Source organism: Notamacropus eugenii, chromosome 5 (assembly GCF_028372415.1).
Source record: "Notamacropus eugenii isolate mMacEug1 chromosome 5, mMacEug1.pri_v2, whole genome shotgun sequence".
NCBI lineage: Eukaryota > Metazoa > Chordata > Mammalia > Diprotodontia > Macropodidae > Notamacropus > Notamacropus eugenii.
In genome coordinates this window covers 35827941-35847970 of record NC_092876.1, presented here as the reverse complement: position 1 = coordinate 35847970, position 20030 = coordinate 35827941, and the positions used below count along the sequence as shown (strand labels likewise).

Sequence of the window (20030 nt, the reverse complement as noted above, 5' to 3'; positions counted from 1 at the left end):
ATTTCCTTCTCCAGCTCATTTTACAGATGAGGAAACTGAGGCCAACAGGATGAAGTGACTTGTCCAGGGTCCCACAGCTAGTAAGTATCTGAGGCCAGATTTGAACTCGGAAAGACGAGTCTTCCTGACTCTGGGCCCAGGACTCTATCCATTATGCCACCTAAGTAGTTTGGTTTTTTTTTTAACTTGAACATGTCATTCTTTATATTTTAGTCCATTTGAGGAATGAGAGAAAGGAAGCAAATGACTTGGGCTTTTAATTATTTATGTTTATAAACTCATTTCACAACTACTACCTTGTGAATAAATGAATTTCCACATGAAAAGAAAGAAAAAAGCCTTTCTATATGTGGGGCCCTGACCTTATGCCTTCCTTGATCTGTCTCATGTTCCAGCTCCCATCTCCAAGAAAGTCCCCTTTGGGTAGGGGGTGATATGTGTTGAGGGTAGGAAGTGAAAACAGATTTCCTTTCTACGATTAGATCAAATTTCAGTAACATAATTTAGGGAGTGGGGGAAGCAATTGTAAAACATGTTTCCATAACCTTTCAGAAATCAATACTGTAATTTATGGCTAGAAAAGAAAGCTTCCCCTGACTTGGTTCATTGTGATGACCCAACCAGAATCAAATCTCATTTTCTGTGGTCCACCCCAATACCATACCTTCTTGTGATATTGCTGTTCAAAAAGGACCAATGACATCATGGAGGACATTTGGACTTGCTCATGAACTGGATTTCAATGAGGCAGAATTGCATAAAATCGTCAGCCTCACTCTCCCAAAGTTATCAAAATCCAGTGGGAAACAAGTCAAGATGACCGACAATGGCTCCGGAATGACCTTGGCATCTTCAATGTATTTTTGTGATATAGCCAGCCTATACTAAATTGATGGCATTTAACATCATAATCCAAGATCCTATATATCTTCAGGACTAACAAGTTCAGAGAGGACCCTTTTCCAGGGCAACTGTCAAATAGAGTAAATCTCATAAATTCCCTCCTACTCCAAAACCTCATAGCCTTGAAGATTTAGCAAGGGCCAGCCAGAGCCCCCTAAATCAAGACTCCTTTGAACTGATGATATTTAGGAATGCCCTAAGACTGTCATAATTTTCCTCTATCCTTGGAAAAGGACACAGGAGTTTCCTAGGGAGCAGAGTGACAAGGATAGACCTGTGCTTTTGGCAGCTGAGTTGAGGATGGATTAGAGTGGGAAGAGACCTGAGGAAGACAAAGTAATTAGGAGTCTTCTGCAATCATCCAGGTGATGAGCAGACTTATGGCTCACCTTGGAAGTTAATGTATTCTTTCTCATTTTAGAAATGTGGAATGAATGAACAGGCACCTAGATCAATGAAGTTAGCTTCTTCAGGGCTAATCAGATCTAAGCTGTAAATCTCCCCTGTCCCATCAACTGCAAGATAGTTTTGCAGATCTGACAAGATGTATTCACCTGGGACATGTGTGTGTGGGTATGTGCTTATGTATGTGTGTGTGTGTGTGTTGTCCTTCATGTGCAAAAAAGATACCATATCCTGTAGTATTGTCAGGACTTTCGACCTTCTGACTTCAAGGGGGATGAGTGTGTGTGTGTGTGTGTGTGTGTGTGTGTGTGTGTGTGTGTGTGTGTGTGTGTGTGTGTGTACTTTGTTCTTCTCATTCAACACTGGTTAAATGGCCCCTAAGTGAAGAGTCCTGGGCTAGGCACTGGAAAATTGATAAGATTCTAGACTCACAACTGGAAGTCCATCTGGACCAACACTTCTTTTTAAAGTGAGGAATTTGAAGACCCAGCAATGGTCTTCAATGACTTTTCCAAGGACTCACAGACCATGGGATCAAAGGTGGGATTTAAACCTGGGTTTGCTTGACTCTGCGGGCAGCTAGGTGGCATAGTGGATAGAGTGCTGGACCTGGAGGAAGACCTGAGTTCAAATCCATCCTCAAACACTTACTAGCCTAGTGATTCTGGGCAAATCACTTCACCCTGTTAGCCTCAGTTGCCTTACCTGTAAAATGAGCTAGAGAAGGAAATGGCAGACCACTCCAGTATCTTTGCCAAGAAAACCCCAAATGGGATCACGAAGAGTTGGACATTATTCAGCAGTAACAGCTATGGACTCTGAATTTCTTTCCATTATGACTTTGCTTACCTGCCCTCTAGGAACTTATAGTCACTCCAGATGACAGATAGCATGGATAGATGTAACATTGTCATTAAATGATAATGTTAGTGATTGGAATAGAATGTAAATGATAATGTATATGACTGGAGAGGTACCCCCCCTCATTGCCCCAGGAGATTCCAGGAGGGGTCATTTACCACCAGAGGGCTGAGGAAGAGAAGACCTGCAGTGAAGGAGAAGGACTTACCTTCGGAAGCAGCACATTCCACTTTAATCTTTGGGCAGTCTTTTTCCTGACCCTCAACCTTACTCTACCTTCTGGAAGCTATGTGAACCAACTGGTTCTGCCCTCTGAGGTCAAGCAAGGCAAGGTTGATTCCTTCAACGCTCATCTGCTCTTTCAAACACCCGAAGACCATTGGCATGTTCTCTCAAATCTTTCCTGAGCTATCCATCAGCCAACAAGCATTTATCATATGCCATTAATGTGCCAAGCACTGGGCTCAGCTTACTTCCTAATGGATGTTAGGCTGAACATCCCTGGTTTTTTCATTGGATACTCTGAGGAGAGCCTTCAAATCCACCCATACACTAATGGAGGGATGAGAGAGACCATAACAAAACTGCCTCCAGGCTGGTGTAGCGTCTGCAACTAACACTTAGTCTGATTTTTATCTTCCTTCAAGCTTGGACTAAGCTAACCATGACATTAGCCTGCCCTCCTGTTAGCTCTCAGGAGATCAGTTAAAAGGAGATGGTAGAAATTTTAGGCATGTGGGTCTCAATATACAGGGGGAAGAGTTCCTGTAAAAGGTATGTATATTTGAGTGTAGAATGGTTTGGATACACAAGGAAATACTCTAGATCAGAGTCAGAGAGCCTGGGTCCTGATCTGGGCTTTCTCCTCTGAGCTCAACCCCAGTATGGGCTAGGTCAGGGCAAAGTACATAGGAGGCTTTCAAAATCAGACTGTGGTTTGATTGACTAACTTAACCACAGAGTAAGCCCTACACAAACACATAAGCTAGTAGACTATTCAGTGATTAGTTGCAATGGATAAGAGCCCTAGACTTGGAGTGACCTGAGTTCAAATCCCACCTCAGATACTTAACTATATGGACCTTGGGCAAGTCACTTCATTTCTGTTTGCCTCAGTTTCCACATCTGTAAAATGGGGATAATAATCTCAGGATTGTTGTAAGGACCATCAAATGAGTTAATACATGTAAAGTGCTTTGTAAACTTTATAGTACTGTATATTAGAGCTATTATGATTCTTATCTTAAAGTTCATCGAAGTGTAATCTAAGGACCCATAAGAGTCACTGAGATTCTTTCAAAGGATCCCTGATATCAAAACTATTTTCACAATAATATGAAGATGTCATTTATGTAATCCTGGATGGCCAGTAGGGGTTGGGAAGAAAGGACTCTTCTTCTCACCCACACCCACAGTGGCAATATACACTCCAAAGCTGCTAATTACCTCTAATGTCTCTGAGCTTAGATTTTTAAATTTTTTAATTAATTAATTAATTTTTAGTTTTTAACACTGACTTGTACAAGATTTTGAGTTCTAAATTTCCTCCCTTCCTCCTCTTCCCCTTCCCTAAGATGGCATGCAATCTTATATGGGCTATACATGTGTGATTGTATTATTAAATACATTTCCACATTAGTCAAGCTATGAAAGAAAAATCAGAACAAAAAGAAAAAACCATGGGTAAGAGGAAAAAAAGAGCGAACTAGGATGTATCTACATTCCATGGTTCTTTATCTGGATGTAGATAGTATTTTCCATCATGAGTCTTTTGAATTGTCTTAGATCTTTGCATTGCTGAGAAGAGCTGAGTTTAATAGTTGGTCATCACACAATAAGGCTGTTACAGTGTAAGTGTTCTCCTGGTTCTGCTTCCCTCACTCAGCATCAGTTCATATAAGTCTTTCCAGGTTTTTCTGAAGTCTCTCTGTTCACTATTTCTTATAGAATAATAGTATTCCACTACATTCTTATATCACAACTTGTTCAACCATTCTCCAATGGATGGACATTCTCTAAATTTCCAATTCTTTTGAGCTTAGTTTTCTAAAGACCACCAGGAACATGGCCAATCTTTGGTCAGCCAATGCCATCAGGGAAACCCCTCTAAGCTGCATAAAGGGATAACAAAGTATAGACTCATCATTGCTCAACCTATTAAAATCTTTCTATCGCTGTCTCTTTGGTGATTACATCAATTAGGTTGGGGAGGAATCCCTCCACACACATGTAAACACAAGTATTTATATCCTATGTTGGAAGGCAGTGGGGTATGAGGTACAAAGTGCCTTTCTATGGATGAGGATCTATCTCAACATCTCTGAGTCAAGGGGCCTGCATTCAGATTCGAACCTTCCAACTTCAAACTGTGTGACGTTAAACAAGTCACTTCACCCAGTTCGGCCTCATGTATAAGAAGAGGGGGCTGAGCTACACAGTCTAAGAGCCTGGGGTGTAGGGTGTGTTCAGGGAGGACCAGTACCTTTGATATGATGGCTGCCGAGCCCGTTTCGGGGCTCTTTCTATCTTTGGTGTCCACCTGTTCCACCTGACTCTCACCTGTGGCTCCAAGAAGCTGCAGCATGCACAGTGGCCACACCCCAGTAAACTTACTTCTGCAGACGGGCCAAAGCAGGTTGAGGGGAACCAAGGGTTCTCAAACCCATTGGTGAGTTAGGGGGGTGTCTACCCCAAGCGTGCGAAGACTTCCTCTGGTGGAATGGGAGGATGAGAACAATTTGTTCCAATGACCATGAAGGCAGATGAAGCATGCAACGTGGAGCAAGCAGCTTCGTTAGACACTGAAGACACCAAAGTCATCCACTGCATCCCGAGCCATCGCCAGCCATCTTGACTCTGTCCTGCCACTGGACTATGATGACTCTGGAGGAGAAAGTGAGGCTGATGACTTCATGTAACTCTGCCTCACTTAAATCCAATTTATGCATGAATCAAAAAAAGACTCTGAGTCATTTCTGCTGTAAAACCTATGAGTGCAATGAGTACACACACACACACACACACACACACACACACACACACACACACACACACACACACATACAGTACAAATATGCACCCAGACATGTAAGAAAGCAATTTGGAAACCAAGTTATTATGATTATGTATGCAGACAGTTGAGACACTGTTCCATGTGCATGACCTTCCCTTCCTCCTTCCCACCAGGCTCCAGACACCATAGCCAAACCCATGGAGGCTCCTTAGTTGGTGGGATCAGAGCAGGGAGGACAGGGGGATCTCACAGATAAAGACCATGAAGCATCTAGTGTTCATTTCACAATGTGTTCATTTTCATTCTGGCACTGTTAAAGCTAGATTTGTTCAGATTCTGTCTGGAAAACAGACTCCAGACCTAGGCACCATAGACTCTCTCTAGAGAGACCTAGTACCTAGGTGCTGTAGACTCATCTGGAGCACAGAACCCAGACCTGAGCACTGTAGACTCTCTCTGAATCACAGAACCCAGACCTGGACACCATACACTCTCTCTGGAGTACAGAACCCATACCTGGGCACCACAGACTCTATCTGGAGCACCATACATATAGAAGTATTACATCCCCACCTGGGAAAGTAACCTGTTGAGCTCTGAACATCACATCCTACTACCATATAAAACTGGATTGAGAGGGAGCATGGCATGATAGTTAGGAAACTGATATTGGAGTTAGGAAAGCCTGGATTCAAATACCTGCCTCAGGAACTTAGTAGCAAGGTGACCCTGGGCAAGTCCATTTGTATTCTCAGTATTTATCAGCTGCCTCCTCTGTAAGATAAGTGGGATAAGACTGGATTTGAAGGACCCTTCCAGCCCTCTAAATCTAGGCTCTAAGGGTTTCATATCCAGCTCCGAATGCTACTTTGTAGGAGTCAGATTGATAAACATTCAGAGAACCAGGATCATGAGAGCATAATTGGACTAAAAGATAGTGGGAACTTTAGAGATCATCCTAATATACAATCATCATTTTACAGAGATGGAAACTGAGACCCAGGAATAGGAAAGGACCTGAAAAGAGAGCCTGTGTTCAAACCTAGGCCCTCTAACTGCAAATACAATCAATACTTGTCCTCTTTCTTATTATTGGGGGGTGAAGGGAGAGGGAGCATTACCAATGCATATCATTTTATTTTCAAAAGCAACTGACATATGTACACATGTATGTATCTGGATAATACCCCCTGCCTAAAAAGTTCTCTTTTTAATTTTTTCAATTTATTGTTATTGCTTTTTCCAATTAACATTTATTTTGTCTGTTCTACTTTCCCTCCCCATCACTGAACAATAAAAATAAGGAAAGAGAAAGCCCTCATCAAGTTGAAGCATTCTCCACCACATAGCACGGCCTCTGTTAGAAATAAAATCATAAAATGATTTATTGAGAGAATCAGGGACTCTAGCCTGGAGATGGGAAACTAGGTGGCACCTGGAGTCAGAAAGATGGGAGTTCAAATCCAACTTCAAACACTTCCTAGCTGTGTGACCCTGGGCAGGTCACTATCTCATTTGCCTCCATTTCCCCACCTGCAAAATGAGCTGCAGAAGGAATTGGCTTACCAGTCCAGTATCTTTGCCGAGAAAACCCCAAATGAAGTTCTGAAAAGTCAGATACAACTGAAACAATAAATAAACCTGGAAAAGAGAAGATTGAGGGGGAAGATGATAACTGTCTTCAAGTATTTGGAGGGCTGTTGTGGGTGGGAGAATAAAATTTGTTCAGTTTGGCTGGAGAGGAGCGGGAAGGTGGAAGTTCCAAGAGATGTAAGAAAAAACTGTGCTGGTAAATATTTAACAACCAGTCCTCCTGAAGAGAAGGGGGTAGGTATGGTCAATGCATTTTAAAGTTTAACCTACATAATAACATTTTCTTCATCACTTTCTTAAGTCTAGACAAACAATAAATCAAGCCCTGATTTGTAGCATTTGCCAGTTTTCGAGGTGTTAATGTTAATTCTGAATGTTTAACAATCGGCTCTTTTTCCATCATATCCCTGTTTGTATCAGAGTTGTCCAACAACAGATTGAGCTGTCTTGGGACATAATGAATTCATTCCCGTTTACTCAGAATGTTCAAGTAAAGCTAACTCTGCCTCCTTGCTAACTGCCCCAGAGAAGTCTCCCACAGGCCAGCTCTGGGTTTCAGTATTTCCAGGACTAGGTAAACTGGGCTGGATGGGGTATGAATAAGGTTATGAATTAGAAGCGTCCCCGGCTAGCTGCCTGAGAAGGCTGTCAGCCACCCCATCCTCACCCTCACCCCCACCCCCACACCTACCCCCCGCATCACCCCCTCATCATCGAGGGGGAGGGCCAGACAGGATTTTTCCCGGACACTTGATGGGTGATGATGTCAGCAGGGCTGAATCACTTGGATTACTGAGCATTTTTGAGGAGTTTTCCCAAACTAAATGAGGTTTAAAACAGGTCAGAATGCGATCTTCACACCAGAGTTGGCACGAGTTTGGAAGAAGCTGAAATGTCAGAGATGGAGAGGACCCTGGAGGTCAGTCCAAACCCTTTCATTCCACGGATGAGGAAACAAAAGTGATTCAAACTCCATTTCTCCAAGCAATGTTGTACCACGGGAAAAGTGCCGGATTAGGAGGGTCAAAACCTTCGGTCTGAGTTCTTAGGCTCAAATCGCGGCTCAGTCACTGCCTCAGGATCTCGGGCAGGGCATTTCTCCTCTGGACCTTAAAAGAAGTGGGAAGAACCTCTAAAGTCTCTCCGAGTTCTAAGGTTCTATCAGCTAAAGTAAGGACTACAAACTCCAGGTTGGAAAATGTTGTCTCAGGGAGTCGGAGCCTTAGAGCTCTCTCTGGCGTGACCTGGATCCCACTTCAGCCTTCTATTTTCACGCCCTTAGGGGGAAACCAGGCTCCTTCCTCTGGGCCTCAGTTTCCCCACATGGAGAACTGAGCCAGGACGGTAAGACCTGATTGGAGGGTTATGGAATATCTGACTGACGATCAGACGGCAAACCTAATCCTAGGTAAACTTGGGCGGATCCCGTTTAAACCAGAGCCCTCCCCGTCCACCCGAAGGAATGGGCAAGTGCGCGAATCCCGGAGGGCCGGGCTCGGTAACGGGAGGAGCTTCAGCGTGGCGGGTGGCCTCTCCGAGGGTCCGGGGTGTGAGCGGGGCATCGGCAAAGGGGTGGGTCCTAAGGGCGGGTGGGCGTGGCGTTGAAGGAGGGGAGGGGAGCTGAGAGTAGGGATGGGGCGGCCATAAAGGCGTCCGGGATCTGCGGCCGGAGGTTCCTGACCATTGCTGGGGCGCCTCGGCCCTCTCGCGGTGGAGGGGGCCATGGCCAAGGTCAGGATCACCACCTTCGGGGTGCGGGGCGGCTGCAGCCACGGGGTCCTCACCCTGCTCTTTCTCCTGCTGCAGGTGAGCGGTCTCGCCGGGATTTGGGGACACGTCTTTGTTCCAGGGGAGACACGCGGAGCCGGGGGAGGGAGGGATGCTTCCTGTGCCTTCCCCTGCCCCGGAGGTCGCTCCGCAGTCTTTGTTGGGACCCTTACTCCTCTGATCTGGGAGGCGGGGCGGGGGCACCGGTGAGGAAGGCCGCCACTGTCCCCTCAGCTCCTCCCCTCTCCTCTCCCCCCCACAGGTGGCACTGGACAGCGCAGATGGCAGCTGTGACCTCGCTGATCAGTAAGTCTGAAGAACTGCCAAGCGGGAGGGGGAGCGTCTCCCTACACCGCCCCCTCCCCATCCACTGTTCTGGCCCGGGCTGTCCGCTCCGATTCTCAGCACACACACCCCCCTTTCTGGACTCAGGGTTGGAAAAGTCCTCCGGGATTGCCCCCCACCGCACCCCACCCCACCCCACGGTAGCGTGCAGGTCACCAAACTCCACAGCTGCTTATCCCTACAGGAGCAACTAAAAATAAACAGCCTGAAAGCAGTGGCCCCTTCCCAATTCCTTTCCTGCTCTCTCTCTCTCTCTCTCTCTCTCTCTCTCTCTCTCTCTCTCTCTCACACACACACACACACACACACACACACACACCCCTCAGGTTTCACACACCTCCAGCACTGAACTGTAATAAGGGGGCTCCAGTGACCCCCACCCCACTTCCCCACTAAACCCAGGGGAGTCCTCTGGACTGAAAAAGGGGAGGCTGCTTTGACTGGGTGTCAGCTTATTTAGGGGAGAGGGTTACTGGAGTAGGATGTCCTGTTGGGAGAGGCTGTGATATATGGGTCCCTGGCCGGAGGGGGGGGGGGGGGTCATGCAAGGGAATAGAAAATCAAAGGGGGTCCCTGAAGTGAAAAGGGGAGGTCTAATGAAGGTAGCCACAGCCCTATCTGGGCTTAAGAGGCAGCTCTGGAGGGTCCTGGAAATCCCCTCCCAAATACATGAGTTGTACTGTGAAACCCAACCCAAGTCAGTGGCCCAGCCAGCGTCTCCTTCTTTGAAGGGACTTGCCCCAGCTCGTTGGGGCCCTGGCTTCTCCTTCCAGGACCTAGGGTGGGGTCCTACAAGTCTTCCCAACCCCCCTCCCCACCCTAGGCTGGGGCTCTAATTCCAGTTTCAGGTGAATCCCCCTTCTCTCTGCCTTTCCAGGTGCCCTCCTAATGCCAGCTGGACCAGCCTGTGGTATGTCTGGTAAGTGTGCAGCTGGGCAAGGAGCCCTCCACAGAGGCAGAAGGACTGGCCTAAGCCCTGAGCTCCCCTGGCCGGTTGGACTGGTTTGCACAGGGAGGGACACCTCTGCTGGCCTGGCCCAGCCCAATGGAGGGGATCTACTTGTAAACTTTGAGCTTCCTGAAGAGGAGCTAAATGGGGAGGCCTTACCTTGATGCAGTCCCCAAGAGACAGGGAGTTGATTCAACCCATCCTGTAGAGAGAGTAGACTAAGCATCTGCTGAGAGCCAAGGAGAATGGCCTCTCTTAGCTAGCTGAAGGTAGACCGAGATCCCTATCTCCTCATCTGGGGACATATCCAGCCCCAGGTTATGGATACACCATGGCAAAGCTCATTCCTCCTTGTCCCATCCACTTACTTCAAGGAATCTATTAGCAGTTTGTGAGTGGTAGGCACCCAGCTAGGTACTGGGGGTATAAGGTTAGAATCCCAATTCACTTGTAAGTTCTGGCATCCCGATCTTCCGGTCGTCATCGTTCTTTTCAAGAACAAAGGAATCCATCATCTTGAACAGCCCTGTGAGGCAGGCAGGGCAGGGGTTCTTGTCACCATTTTGCAGATGTGAAAACTGAGGCTCAGAGAAGGGAAATCTCTTATCCAGGATCACACAGTCTAGAAAGCAATAGACTGAATTCAGGTTCCTCCATTACATTTTGACATTATAGATCCTGACTTTCTCATTTTTTAGATTTATATAAATCACAGATTTTGGAGATAGCTGGATTAAGACTACAACCCATGTCTCTAAACCTTTTTTTTTTTAATCCTATGTTATTTCCACCTTAATAAGTGACTTTTCTCAGAAACTGGACTATGCTCCTGAAGACCTGTCCAACCTCTCTGATTTCCTCCCCCCTCCTTCCCCCCCCTCCCCACCCCTTCCCTGGGGGTTTTATCTTCCTTTCTGAGAAGTAAAGAGAGAGGAAGAGGTTACTGAGGAGATTAAAGCTGTGCTCCTCCCATCCTAGGAAGCTGGCACCAGATCAGATTAGAAGGGGCCTTTGCAGTGAGCCTCTGGAGCCCAGTGCTGGCGGGATGGCCTTGGCATTCAGAGCAGGCTGACCTCTCCACTGCCATCTCTCCCTACTGGACCTTAGCTGGCAAACCTGAAAAGATATCCCAAGATAGCTCCCCACCCCCCATGGCCCATATGGGCCTGCTCACATGCATTCCCAGGGGAAAGCTGCTGGGACACAGTGGAACAGTTTTCCATTCCAAAGTAGTCTCCTTTCTCCAGCTAGAAGTAAGGAGGAGCCAATCTCTGAGCATCTCCTTCCTCTGGGGCCATCAGTGGAACCCAAGTAACTGCTAAACTCTAGGGTCCTCTGCTCCTCCTGGCCCTTCCTACCCCTTCAGTCTCCTTCCTCTATCTCCTCCCGCCAGGCTAGATCACCAAACTCTGCATCTCCCTTAGGGCAGCCTGTGCCCAGCCATGCCTGTCAATTTCGCAATTGATTCCAGGGCACATCTTGTTCTTGAGGGGATCCTGTGAGCAAGGCTTGAGGTCAAAAATGGACCGTGGAGACAGCTGTCCCTCCCCATCCCTCCTAGGAAAAGCCAACTCCTTTCAAGCCAGAGCAAAGACCCTTTGGCAACTGATCAGTTTTATGGCGTGCTTTGTCCTCAGGATACCCTTTGCAAAGTCACTTATGTATAATTCCTGTTTTAGAGATGAGGAAACGGAGACTTAACAGAATTTCTCATCCAGATGACCTGGATTCAAATCCTGCCCCTGTTAGTTCCTGTATGAACCTGAACTACTCATTTAACCTTCAATTTATCACTTTTTAGATAAATTTTTTATTTTCAGTTCCAAATTTACTCCTCTTTGTTCCTTCCCCTACCCATTGAGAAAGCTAGAAATACAATCCCTATTATATATATGAAGTCATGCAAAGCATGTAAGTTACTTAATGGTGCATGGGACAGAGTGCTATGCTTGGAACCAGGAAGACCCACATTCAAATCTACTAATGATAGGACCCTGGGCAAGTTACTTAACCCCTCAGCCCAAATGAGGGGGTCAGTGGCCACCAAGCTCTAGATCTCTGAGCCTGAGGAACAGAAGGGGAATTTGGACCCACATCTTTCTGGCTCCCAGTTCACACTCTTTAACTACACCAGGCTACTTTTGAAGAAGGGCCCATGCCAAGCTTGTCTTAACACTAATAAATGCAGCAGGGTGTGGCTGGGTATGTAATCTTTTCCACGGGGAGAGCCCTTGAAGGATACTGGAAACGACTAAGACCATCAGCTTTCCCATTTGGCTATGAAGAGTAAGTTGATTCCAGCAGTTTTGTCATTGTCCCAGTTACCAGGACAAAGACACAACCTGAAAGTGCCTTCCAGTGGCTCGGAAAGTCACAGGGGATTTTTAGTGAAAAGGTGCTTCACTCACTTTAAAGACTTTGTAAATGTTAGACACTGCTCAGCCCCATGCGCTAAGTACAGGAAGGCTGGTGTTTGTGGTACTGGATGAAGGGAACAGGACTCCCTTTGGATGCCATCAAGAAAGGAAGGGTCCGGAGGTTCACAACCAGGTCCTCTGCCTCCTCAGGGGCTGTTTATGTGATCAGTCCTTGAAGTTTGAAGAAATAAACGCAGGACCACAGAATAAGAGCCAGGAGAAGCCTCAGAGGCCAGCCCCTCATTTGACAGATGAGGAAACTGAGACTCAGGAGATGGAGATCCATTCAAGGTGCCATAGGTAGTGACAGCAGATCTCTTACTCTTGAGCACTAAGTCAGAAAGACTTGAGTTCCAAACCAGCCTTAGAGACTTACTAGCTGTGTGACCCTGGGCAAGTCACTTAATCTCTGTTTGCCTCATCTGATAAATTGGTTTAATAACAGCCTTGTAAAGTGCTTAGCAGGGTCCCTGGCATTTTGTAGATGCTAAAGAAATGCTTGCGTCTTTCTTTCCCCACAACTCACAGGCTAATCCTGTTGACTGTGTTCCTGCTGCTCCTCTGTGGCATCCTGGCCAGCTGCATCAAGTTCTGCTGCCACAGGAAGCAGCTGCCCGCACAGACGACGTTCCCCCTCCCCAGGCGGCCCTACGACCTGACAGTCATCTCTGTGGACAATGACAGCACCATCCACAGCACCGTCACCTGTGAGTGCCAGAAGATGCTAACGGGAGAGGCAAGGCCAGAGGCACCAGGGAGATCACAGGGAGGAAGGGTCATGGGAGGAAGGTCAGAGGTCCAAACTTGGATTTATTCAAAGGGCTGCACTTGAGGACCTAGAGGACCACGTGCAGCCTCGAGGCCAAAGGTTCCCCACCTCTGTGCACCAATCAAAGAGTTTAGGGTGGGGGCCTATTATATCTAATACACCACTCCAATCCTCTTTTAAACCCCCTGGAGAAATAGATCTTCCTTCTCGTGGGCAAGGCTGGACTTCCTTTCATTTAATCTTTAAGTTCAAGGAGGTAGCTTGGCTTTGTAGATAGAAAGCTGAAATTGGAGTCCAAAAAACCTGAGTTCAAATCCCCTCTCGGACTCCTAACTAATCACTGGTCACTTAGCCTTTCTCTGGGTCTCAGTTTCCTTATCTCTAGAATAAGAATTGGATTAAGGTGACTTCCCAGCTCCTTCCAGCTTCTAATCCTACAGTGCAGGAGGGGAAGAGAAGCTTCTTTTTTCCCACTCCAATGAGAGACATTAGATCAGGGGTTCCAGCATTGGGAGGAGGAGTCAAAGGTGGCCTGCTCTCACTCTGGGTCTTTTCTGGGCTGAAATCCTTGGTGTCAAAGAGATCAAGAGAGACCGAGCCCCACTGTTCTTCCTGAATAATAATTACTGAGAATTACAATGCCCATTTTTCTAATGCTTCAAGTTTTCCAAGACCCTTTCCTGGCTAATGAAAGAAGTGCCACAGCTATCTATGAAGAGCCTACTATGTGCTAAGGTGGGAAACTAGGTGGCACCTGCTCCTTCCATGGAACCATAATGCATTGTATCCATATCATGCTGAGTTTGCAGTATGGACATTTGTGGTCTCTCTCAATGGAACCTAAATTACCTGAGGGTGTCTGTGTACATCCATATATATTATGTATTTTAACAATTTTATTATTCCATATTTAGCATATTTCATTATATATTTTATATACTTACTCATGGGGTAGTTAGGGGGTGCCATAGTACACAGAGCACCTGACCTGGAGTCAGGAAGACTCATCTTCCTGACTTCAAATCTGGACTCAGACACTTACTAGCTGTGTGACCCTGAGCAAGTCACCTAACCCTGCTTGCCTTGGTTTCCTCATCTGTAAAATGAGCTGGAAAAGGAAATGGCAAACCACTCCAGTGTCTCTGCCAAGAAAATCCCAAATGGGGTCATGGAGACTTTGACAGGACTGAAAAACAGATATACTCAGCCAGTTACTGGGGAGAAGATGTTACTAACTCCAGAGAGGTTACGACAGTCCTCTAAGGACTGGGGTTCCATTTATACAGGCAGACTCTCGCTTACCACCACAGGCTAGTCCCCAGGCTACAATTTAGAATCCTGGAGATACCGACAAGTGACTTATCAACTTTCATGTCACTTCTTGACTCTAAGTCTAACCTCTGACCATAAAACTAGGATGCCTTATGTAGTCCTCTAAGGAACTGAAAAAAATAATAATAGCAATAAATTGTTGTTTATACAGCGTTTCAAAGTTTTCAGAACTTTCCCTACATGACCTCATTTGAGCCTCAAATCCACCCTGCAAGGGAGATAGATAGGTACCCATTTTACAGACAAAGAAACAAAGGTTAAGAGAATTGTGTCCATGGCTACAAAGCTAGTATTAGAATTGAATTCTTCCAGGCACCAAGTCATCAAAGTGGCTCAGTAGACAGAGCCAGGGACTTGGAGTCAGGATGACCTGAATTCCAATCCCAATCCTGCCTCAGACTCTTGGTAGCTGTGTGACCCTGGGCAAATCACTTCACCTCTGTTTGCCTCAGTTTCCTCATCTGTAAAATGGGGCTAATAAGAGCACCTATCTGGGAGGATCAAATGAGTTAAAATTTATAAAGTACTTTCCAGAGACCTTCAGCTACTTTTAAATGTTCACTATTAATGGAAAAAACACTATATTTAGAGTCAGAGAACCTGGTTCAAATCCTAATGCTGCCCCTTATTATCTGTGCGACTTTAGGAAAGTCCCTTAATATGTCCCCATCATCCCTTCAGTTTCCTCATCTATAAAATGGAGGCATTTGGCTAGCAGACCTCTAAGGTTATTTCTCCCAATTCTAATTATTATATACATACACATACACATGTATGTACATATACATGTATGTGTACACGCATGCATGCATGCATGCATATCGCATTGTCTCTTCAGGGATGAGACCTTAGACTACATCTATGCTAATATTCTTATCTTTTAGAGGCAGCTAAGCGATAAGGGAGAGAACCCTGGACCTGGATTTAGGAAGACCTGAGTTCCAATCCAGCCTCAGACACATACTAGTTTGTGACCCTGGGCAAGTCACTTCACCCCTGTCTGCCTCAGTTGCCTCATCTGTCGAATGGGGATAATAATAGCACCAGCCTCTCAGGGACAGTGAGGATCAAATGAGATAATTTTTGGAAAATGCTTCACAAACCTCAAAGTACTATCCAAATGCTGTTACTGTTGTTAACTATTATTTCTCAGAAGAGGAAAATAAAGGGACTTAGACCCTCCTCTATAAAGTGACTAAATAAACTTTGAGGTTCCTTCTAGCTTTAACCCTATGATCCTATGATTATATGTAGAGGGTTAGAGGCAAATGGGGCATAGGAACTGAAGCTGACAAGACCTGAGTTCCAATTCTACCTTTGACACTTACTGTGTGATTTTGTCAAAGGGTCATTGGTTTAGCACTGGAAGTGACCTCAGTGGTCACCTCCATCCCCCATTTGACAGCTGAGGAAACCAAGGCTGAGGAAAGGGAGCTGATTTGCCCAAGGTCCTCAGTGTCTGAGCTGGGATTATGTGACTTGACCAGTGTCTCAGGGCTAAACAGCAGTCCAAACATTGATTAAGCTTTCACTGTGTTTGGATCCCTGGGCTAAACAACAGAGATGGAAAATTTAGTCAGGGCTCCCTTTACTGCCCCACCCCTCACCATGGACCTTGGATTCCAATCTAGGAGGGGGATGAGACTAGCTAGCTTGTGGTCTAGTAAGCTGTACTGTATGAGACATAGCCTAAGTGCATGTGGGTGGGGCACGGGACTGAAATGTTCACTGAAGGTCAAAGGAGAAAGTTTTCTGAGGAGCAGGGTATCAGGCTCTTTGATCTGGGCTCTTCCTACCTCTTAAAATACCTAGTTTCCTTCAGCTCAGGGGCTGCCTGCACATGGTGGATGCTGACTCCCCCACCCCTGCCCTGAAATTAGAATCATACTATGTTTTAGCACTGGAAAGGACCCCCTCATTTTGCAGAGAAAGAAGCTGATTCCCAGAGAAGTTAAGTCACGCAGAAATCAAGTGGCAGAACAGAATTCAAACGCAGGTCACCTGACTTCAAAGCCAGTGCTTTTTCCCCCACGACACCAAGCTAACTTTCAAATTACTCCAGTTTTGTTTTTTTTTTTAACTTTGACCCATCATTCCCTCAACACAGGGAACTCCTAGTGAGGAACTTCCTTCGGCGAAATGTAGTCTTTTGAGGAATACGGAAAAGCTTAGTAATTTGTCCAGGGTCATGCCACCAGCACGTGTCAGAGACTGACCTTGATCAAGGCTCTGCTTGGCTCTGAGACCTGCTCTCTGCTGCTTCCATTGGCACTTTTCTGTGTCATCTTACCACATTAGGATGAAAGCTCCTTGAGAGCAGGGGCCGTCTTTCTTTTTGCTTCTATTTTTATCCCTAGCACTTGGCCCAGTGACTGATAGCATATGCTTAAAAAAGGCTTGTTGCCTTGTTAACATAGTAGGAGTATAATAAATGTTTAAATGAAGGGACAAGCATTTATGGAGCACATACTATGTGCATGGCACTCTACTATTTGCTGGGAATTCAAAGACCCAAAATGAGAAGGGCTTGCCCTTGAGAATCTTGTATTCTACTGGCTTTAAGTGATGGGTAGGAATTTTGCAGACAACAAGGGTAGGAGAACATTCTGTTCTCCTACGGCTGGCAGACAAAGGCCTGGCAACAGGAGATCACAGGCCTTATTCAAGGGGGAAGACTTTGGCGCTGTACAGTTTGGCTGGAGTGTAGGAAGGTATGAAGTAATATGAGAAGTCTAGAAGTATTTCAGGGTCAGGGTAAGAATGAAGGAAGAGTCTTGAATTTCAGGTTTTGAGAATAGTTGGATGTTGACTTGGTTGGCAGTGAAAATCGGTGGAAGATGAGAGAGTTGCAAGGCTTTTCCCATTTTACAGAGGAAGAAAACAAGGTCTGCCAGAGAAATGGAACATCTTGCCCAGAGTTCAAACAAAGAAGCAAGTTTCTGAGGTGGGATTTAAAATCATCCCTCTTGCTACCATATCACGTTGCCAAGCCTGATGCCCATCCCTGACCCAGAAAGGATGACAGGACTGGCTTAGAGCTGGAAGAGACCCTTGAAGTCTCTTAGTCTAACATCCCCATTTTATAGATGAGAAAATTTGAGACTCAAGGAGTTTAAGTGATTTGTCCCTGAGGTCAGAGGTCAGAGGTAATGAAGTGTTTGGAAGTAAGATTTGAACCCAGATCCTCTGATTCCAAGTTCTTAGACTTTTCTACTATTAGGTAGCCAGAGAAAAATGGGATTAATCAAGGAGCATTTCCTGGGCAAGGTGAGCTTTGAGCCAGGCCTTCAGGTGTCTCTGGGCTGGGGAAAATTGTGCTGGTTGAAATCTATTCAGATACCATTGTGCGAGTCTGACTGTACCACTGTGTCTCATCCTGACCCAATCTCTCTTCCCCCCCCCCCCTCCCCCAGGATGTATCTAACTTCCTTTACTCTTTCTTCTAGCTTACAGCTCTGTGCAGTACCCTCTGGGTCCACCCCTGCCACTGGCATTTCGGGAGATGGAGCCAGGCACCATGTCCCCTCCTGCTTACAGCCTCTATGCCCTAGAGCTGCCCCCCTCCTACGAAGAAGCCATTAAGATGGCCAAGCCTGGCATGGAAGGGGCTCTGCCCTCTCAGAAGGCCAGCCTGAGGCCAGAGGAACCTGAGCCCTGTGAGGACTCCCAGCCCAGGCAAGAGCCAGGGCCAAACCCCTCCCAAAACCCTGAAGAACCCCAGCCCTAGCCCAGGGGCAAGAGGGGTTTTGGAAAGAGCCACCCCAGGAACCTTGAGGAGCAGTGGACCCAGGGGAGCAGCCAAGGTGGGGGGTTGATGGACACTGTCCTTGATGTCCCCATCTCTGGCTTGGGGCCAGCTCTGTGACCTTCACTCAGAAGGGGATCTGGTGACACCCGAGGAACAGGCTGGTAAAAATAGGCTTGGACCAGCCCAGGCCTCCCTCCCCAGCAGGAGGAACAAAATGTCCTGGGCTCCACTCGCCTGACATCATCGGGAAAGAAGAGGGCACTCAGGCCCCCCACCTGGGGGCTGTCAGTTCTGGCCAGGTCAAGCCAGGTCAAGGAGGAGGAGAAGGGCCTGTCACCCTGCATCCTGCCTCTCCACAAGAGTCATCTAGGAATCATGTGAGGCTGTTACCACTGGCTCTGTGACCGTCAGAAGAGCCTAGGAAGGTGAAGATCACCCAAGAGTCCACTCAGGGCACTCGAGCTGGAGGAGGACTCTCTGGACATCACCAGAGACTTCTTTGGCTTGAGGGGGGAGAGGCTTCCTCGACCCCCTCCCCGGCTGGCCAGATATGTGTGTTGTGGGGTGGGAGCATGTGGCATCTGGGTCCTAGACGCTCTCTACAGGATCTCAGAGCCAGAAGGGACCTTCAGACACCATTTACTCTGACTCAGGCCTAAATAGGACTTTCCCCTTCTGTGGGCCCAACAGATGGTCATCTGGCCTTCAGAGAGGGGATGGGGAGAACTCATTCCCTCTGCAAATCACCCAGTAAGTGATAGGAAGACTTTCTTTGCATTAAGCCTACATTTTGCCTTTTTGTAACTTCTCCCCATAGCTCTCCAAGGCCAAACAGGGCAAACGTCATCACCCTTCCATGTGATAGTGTATTGTTTGCTTGGAGACATTCTCATGGCCTCCCCACCCCAGGGTGCCCTTCCCCAAACTAAAAGTCTCCTTTTTCTTTGATAGTCATCCTCACGTGGGATGGACCCAAGATTCTTCACCATTCTGATCACCCTCCTCTGGGCCCTTCTTTGCACCTGATGTTGTCCAGCACTGAGGTGGAGGTGGGACTGCAGGGAGGCCCCTTGGGGTGGGGGGCAATGGGTGGGCCATGGGAAGGAATTCCTTATGTCTCATGGTTGAATTAACTGCTCCACTCTAGTTTTCTGCTTTGATTTCTATGGCTTTTTTCTTTGGAGGGGGGGATGGGATGGGGGGAAATCAGTAAAGTTTTGAGGATTTTTTCCTGTGCTGGTTGAGTCTGGAGTAAGTGGTGGTGGGTCTTGGGGACCCCAAGGCCTAGGGAAGGAGAACAAAATGTGTTGGAGCAACAGCATTTTCTCTACTGTCCATTCTTCTCTTGGTGAAATAGATAAATTGACAGAACATTTATTAAGCACTTACTGTATGCCAAGCACTATTCCAGTTGGACTCTCCACCAGTAGCTCAAGCTCACCCAGATAGTAAATGACAAAGATAGGATTAGAACCCAGGGCTCTTTCAACTCTACCAGATCTAAATCTAGAACCCTGACCTTCTGATCTATGACTGTACAATGGGAGAGGGAAGGGTGGTGTAACAGAAGAGGCCTTTGATGTGGCACAGTAGATAGAGCACCCGGCCTGGAATCAGAAAGACCTGAGTTCAAATTCAACCTTAGGCATTTATGAGCCGTATGACCCTGGGCAAGTCATTTAACTTCTATTTGCCTCCATTCTAAAATGGGGATCATAATAGCAGCTGTCTCCTGGGGTTTTTGTGAGGATCAAATGAGATGATATTTTTAAAGAGCCTGGCACAGGGCCTGGCACATAGTAATCATTATATCAATGTTAGCTATTATCATTATCCATCCTGTCTTTGATACTGATGGACATGCTGTGTGACCAGGGCCAAGTGCTTTTGCTTCTCTAGGCCCCAGAAGGGGTCCCTTCCTGCCTCTA

General features: G+C 46.7%; 1 protein-coding gene and 1 long non-coding RNA gene across 2 annotated transcripts; one reads left to right on the top strand and one right to left on the bottom strand.

Annotated features, from left to right (window-relative positions):
- Positions 1 to 6299: 6299 nt before the first annotated feature.
- LOC140504046 (uncharacterized) lies at positions 6300 to 11254 on the bottom strand. Its single transcript, XR_011966946.1, has 3 exons — positions 11011 to 11254; positions 9996 to 10458; positions 6300 to 7884 (listed from the first exon to the last, which is right to left on the bottom strand). It is a non-coding gene; the product is annotated as an uncharacterized lncRNA (long non-coding RNA).
- Positions 8384 to 19337, top strand: TMEM52 (transmembrane protein 52). The gene is made up of 5 exons (XM_072608564.1): positions 8384 to 8581; positions 8805 to 8848; positions 9765 to 9806; positions 12782 to 12960; positions 17801 to 19337. The coding sequence occupies exons 1-5, from the start codon at positions 8498 to 8500 to the stop codon at positions 18079 to 18081; spliced, it is 630 nt and encodes a 209-aa protein (XP_072464665.1). The 5' UTR covers positions 8384 to 8497; the 3' UTR covers positions 18082 to 19337.
- Positions 19338 to 20030: the final 693 nt, after the last annotated feature.

Excerpts from the sequence above, each read along its gene's own strand:
- TMEM52 (XM_072608564.1), top strand. The coding sequence starts at position 8,498 with ATGGCCAAGGTCAGGATCACCACCTTCGGGGTGCGGGGCGGCTGCAGC. Across the intron at positions 8,849-9,764 it reads AGCTGTGACCTCGCTGATCA|GTGCCCTCCTAATGCCAGCT; the intron begins GTAAGTCTGAAG and ends CTGCCTTTCCAG. Across the intron at positions 12,961-17,800 it reads CATCCACAGCACCGTCACCT|CTTACAGCTCTGTGCAGTAC; the intron begins GTGAGTGCCAGA and ends TCTTTCTTCTAG.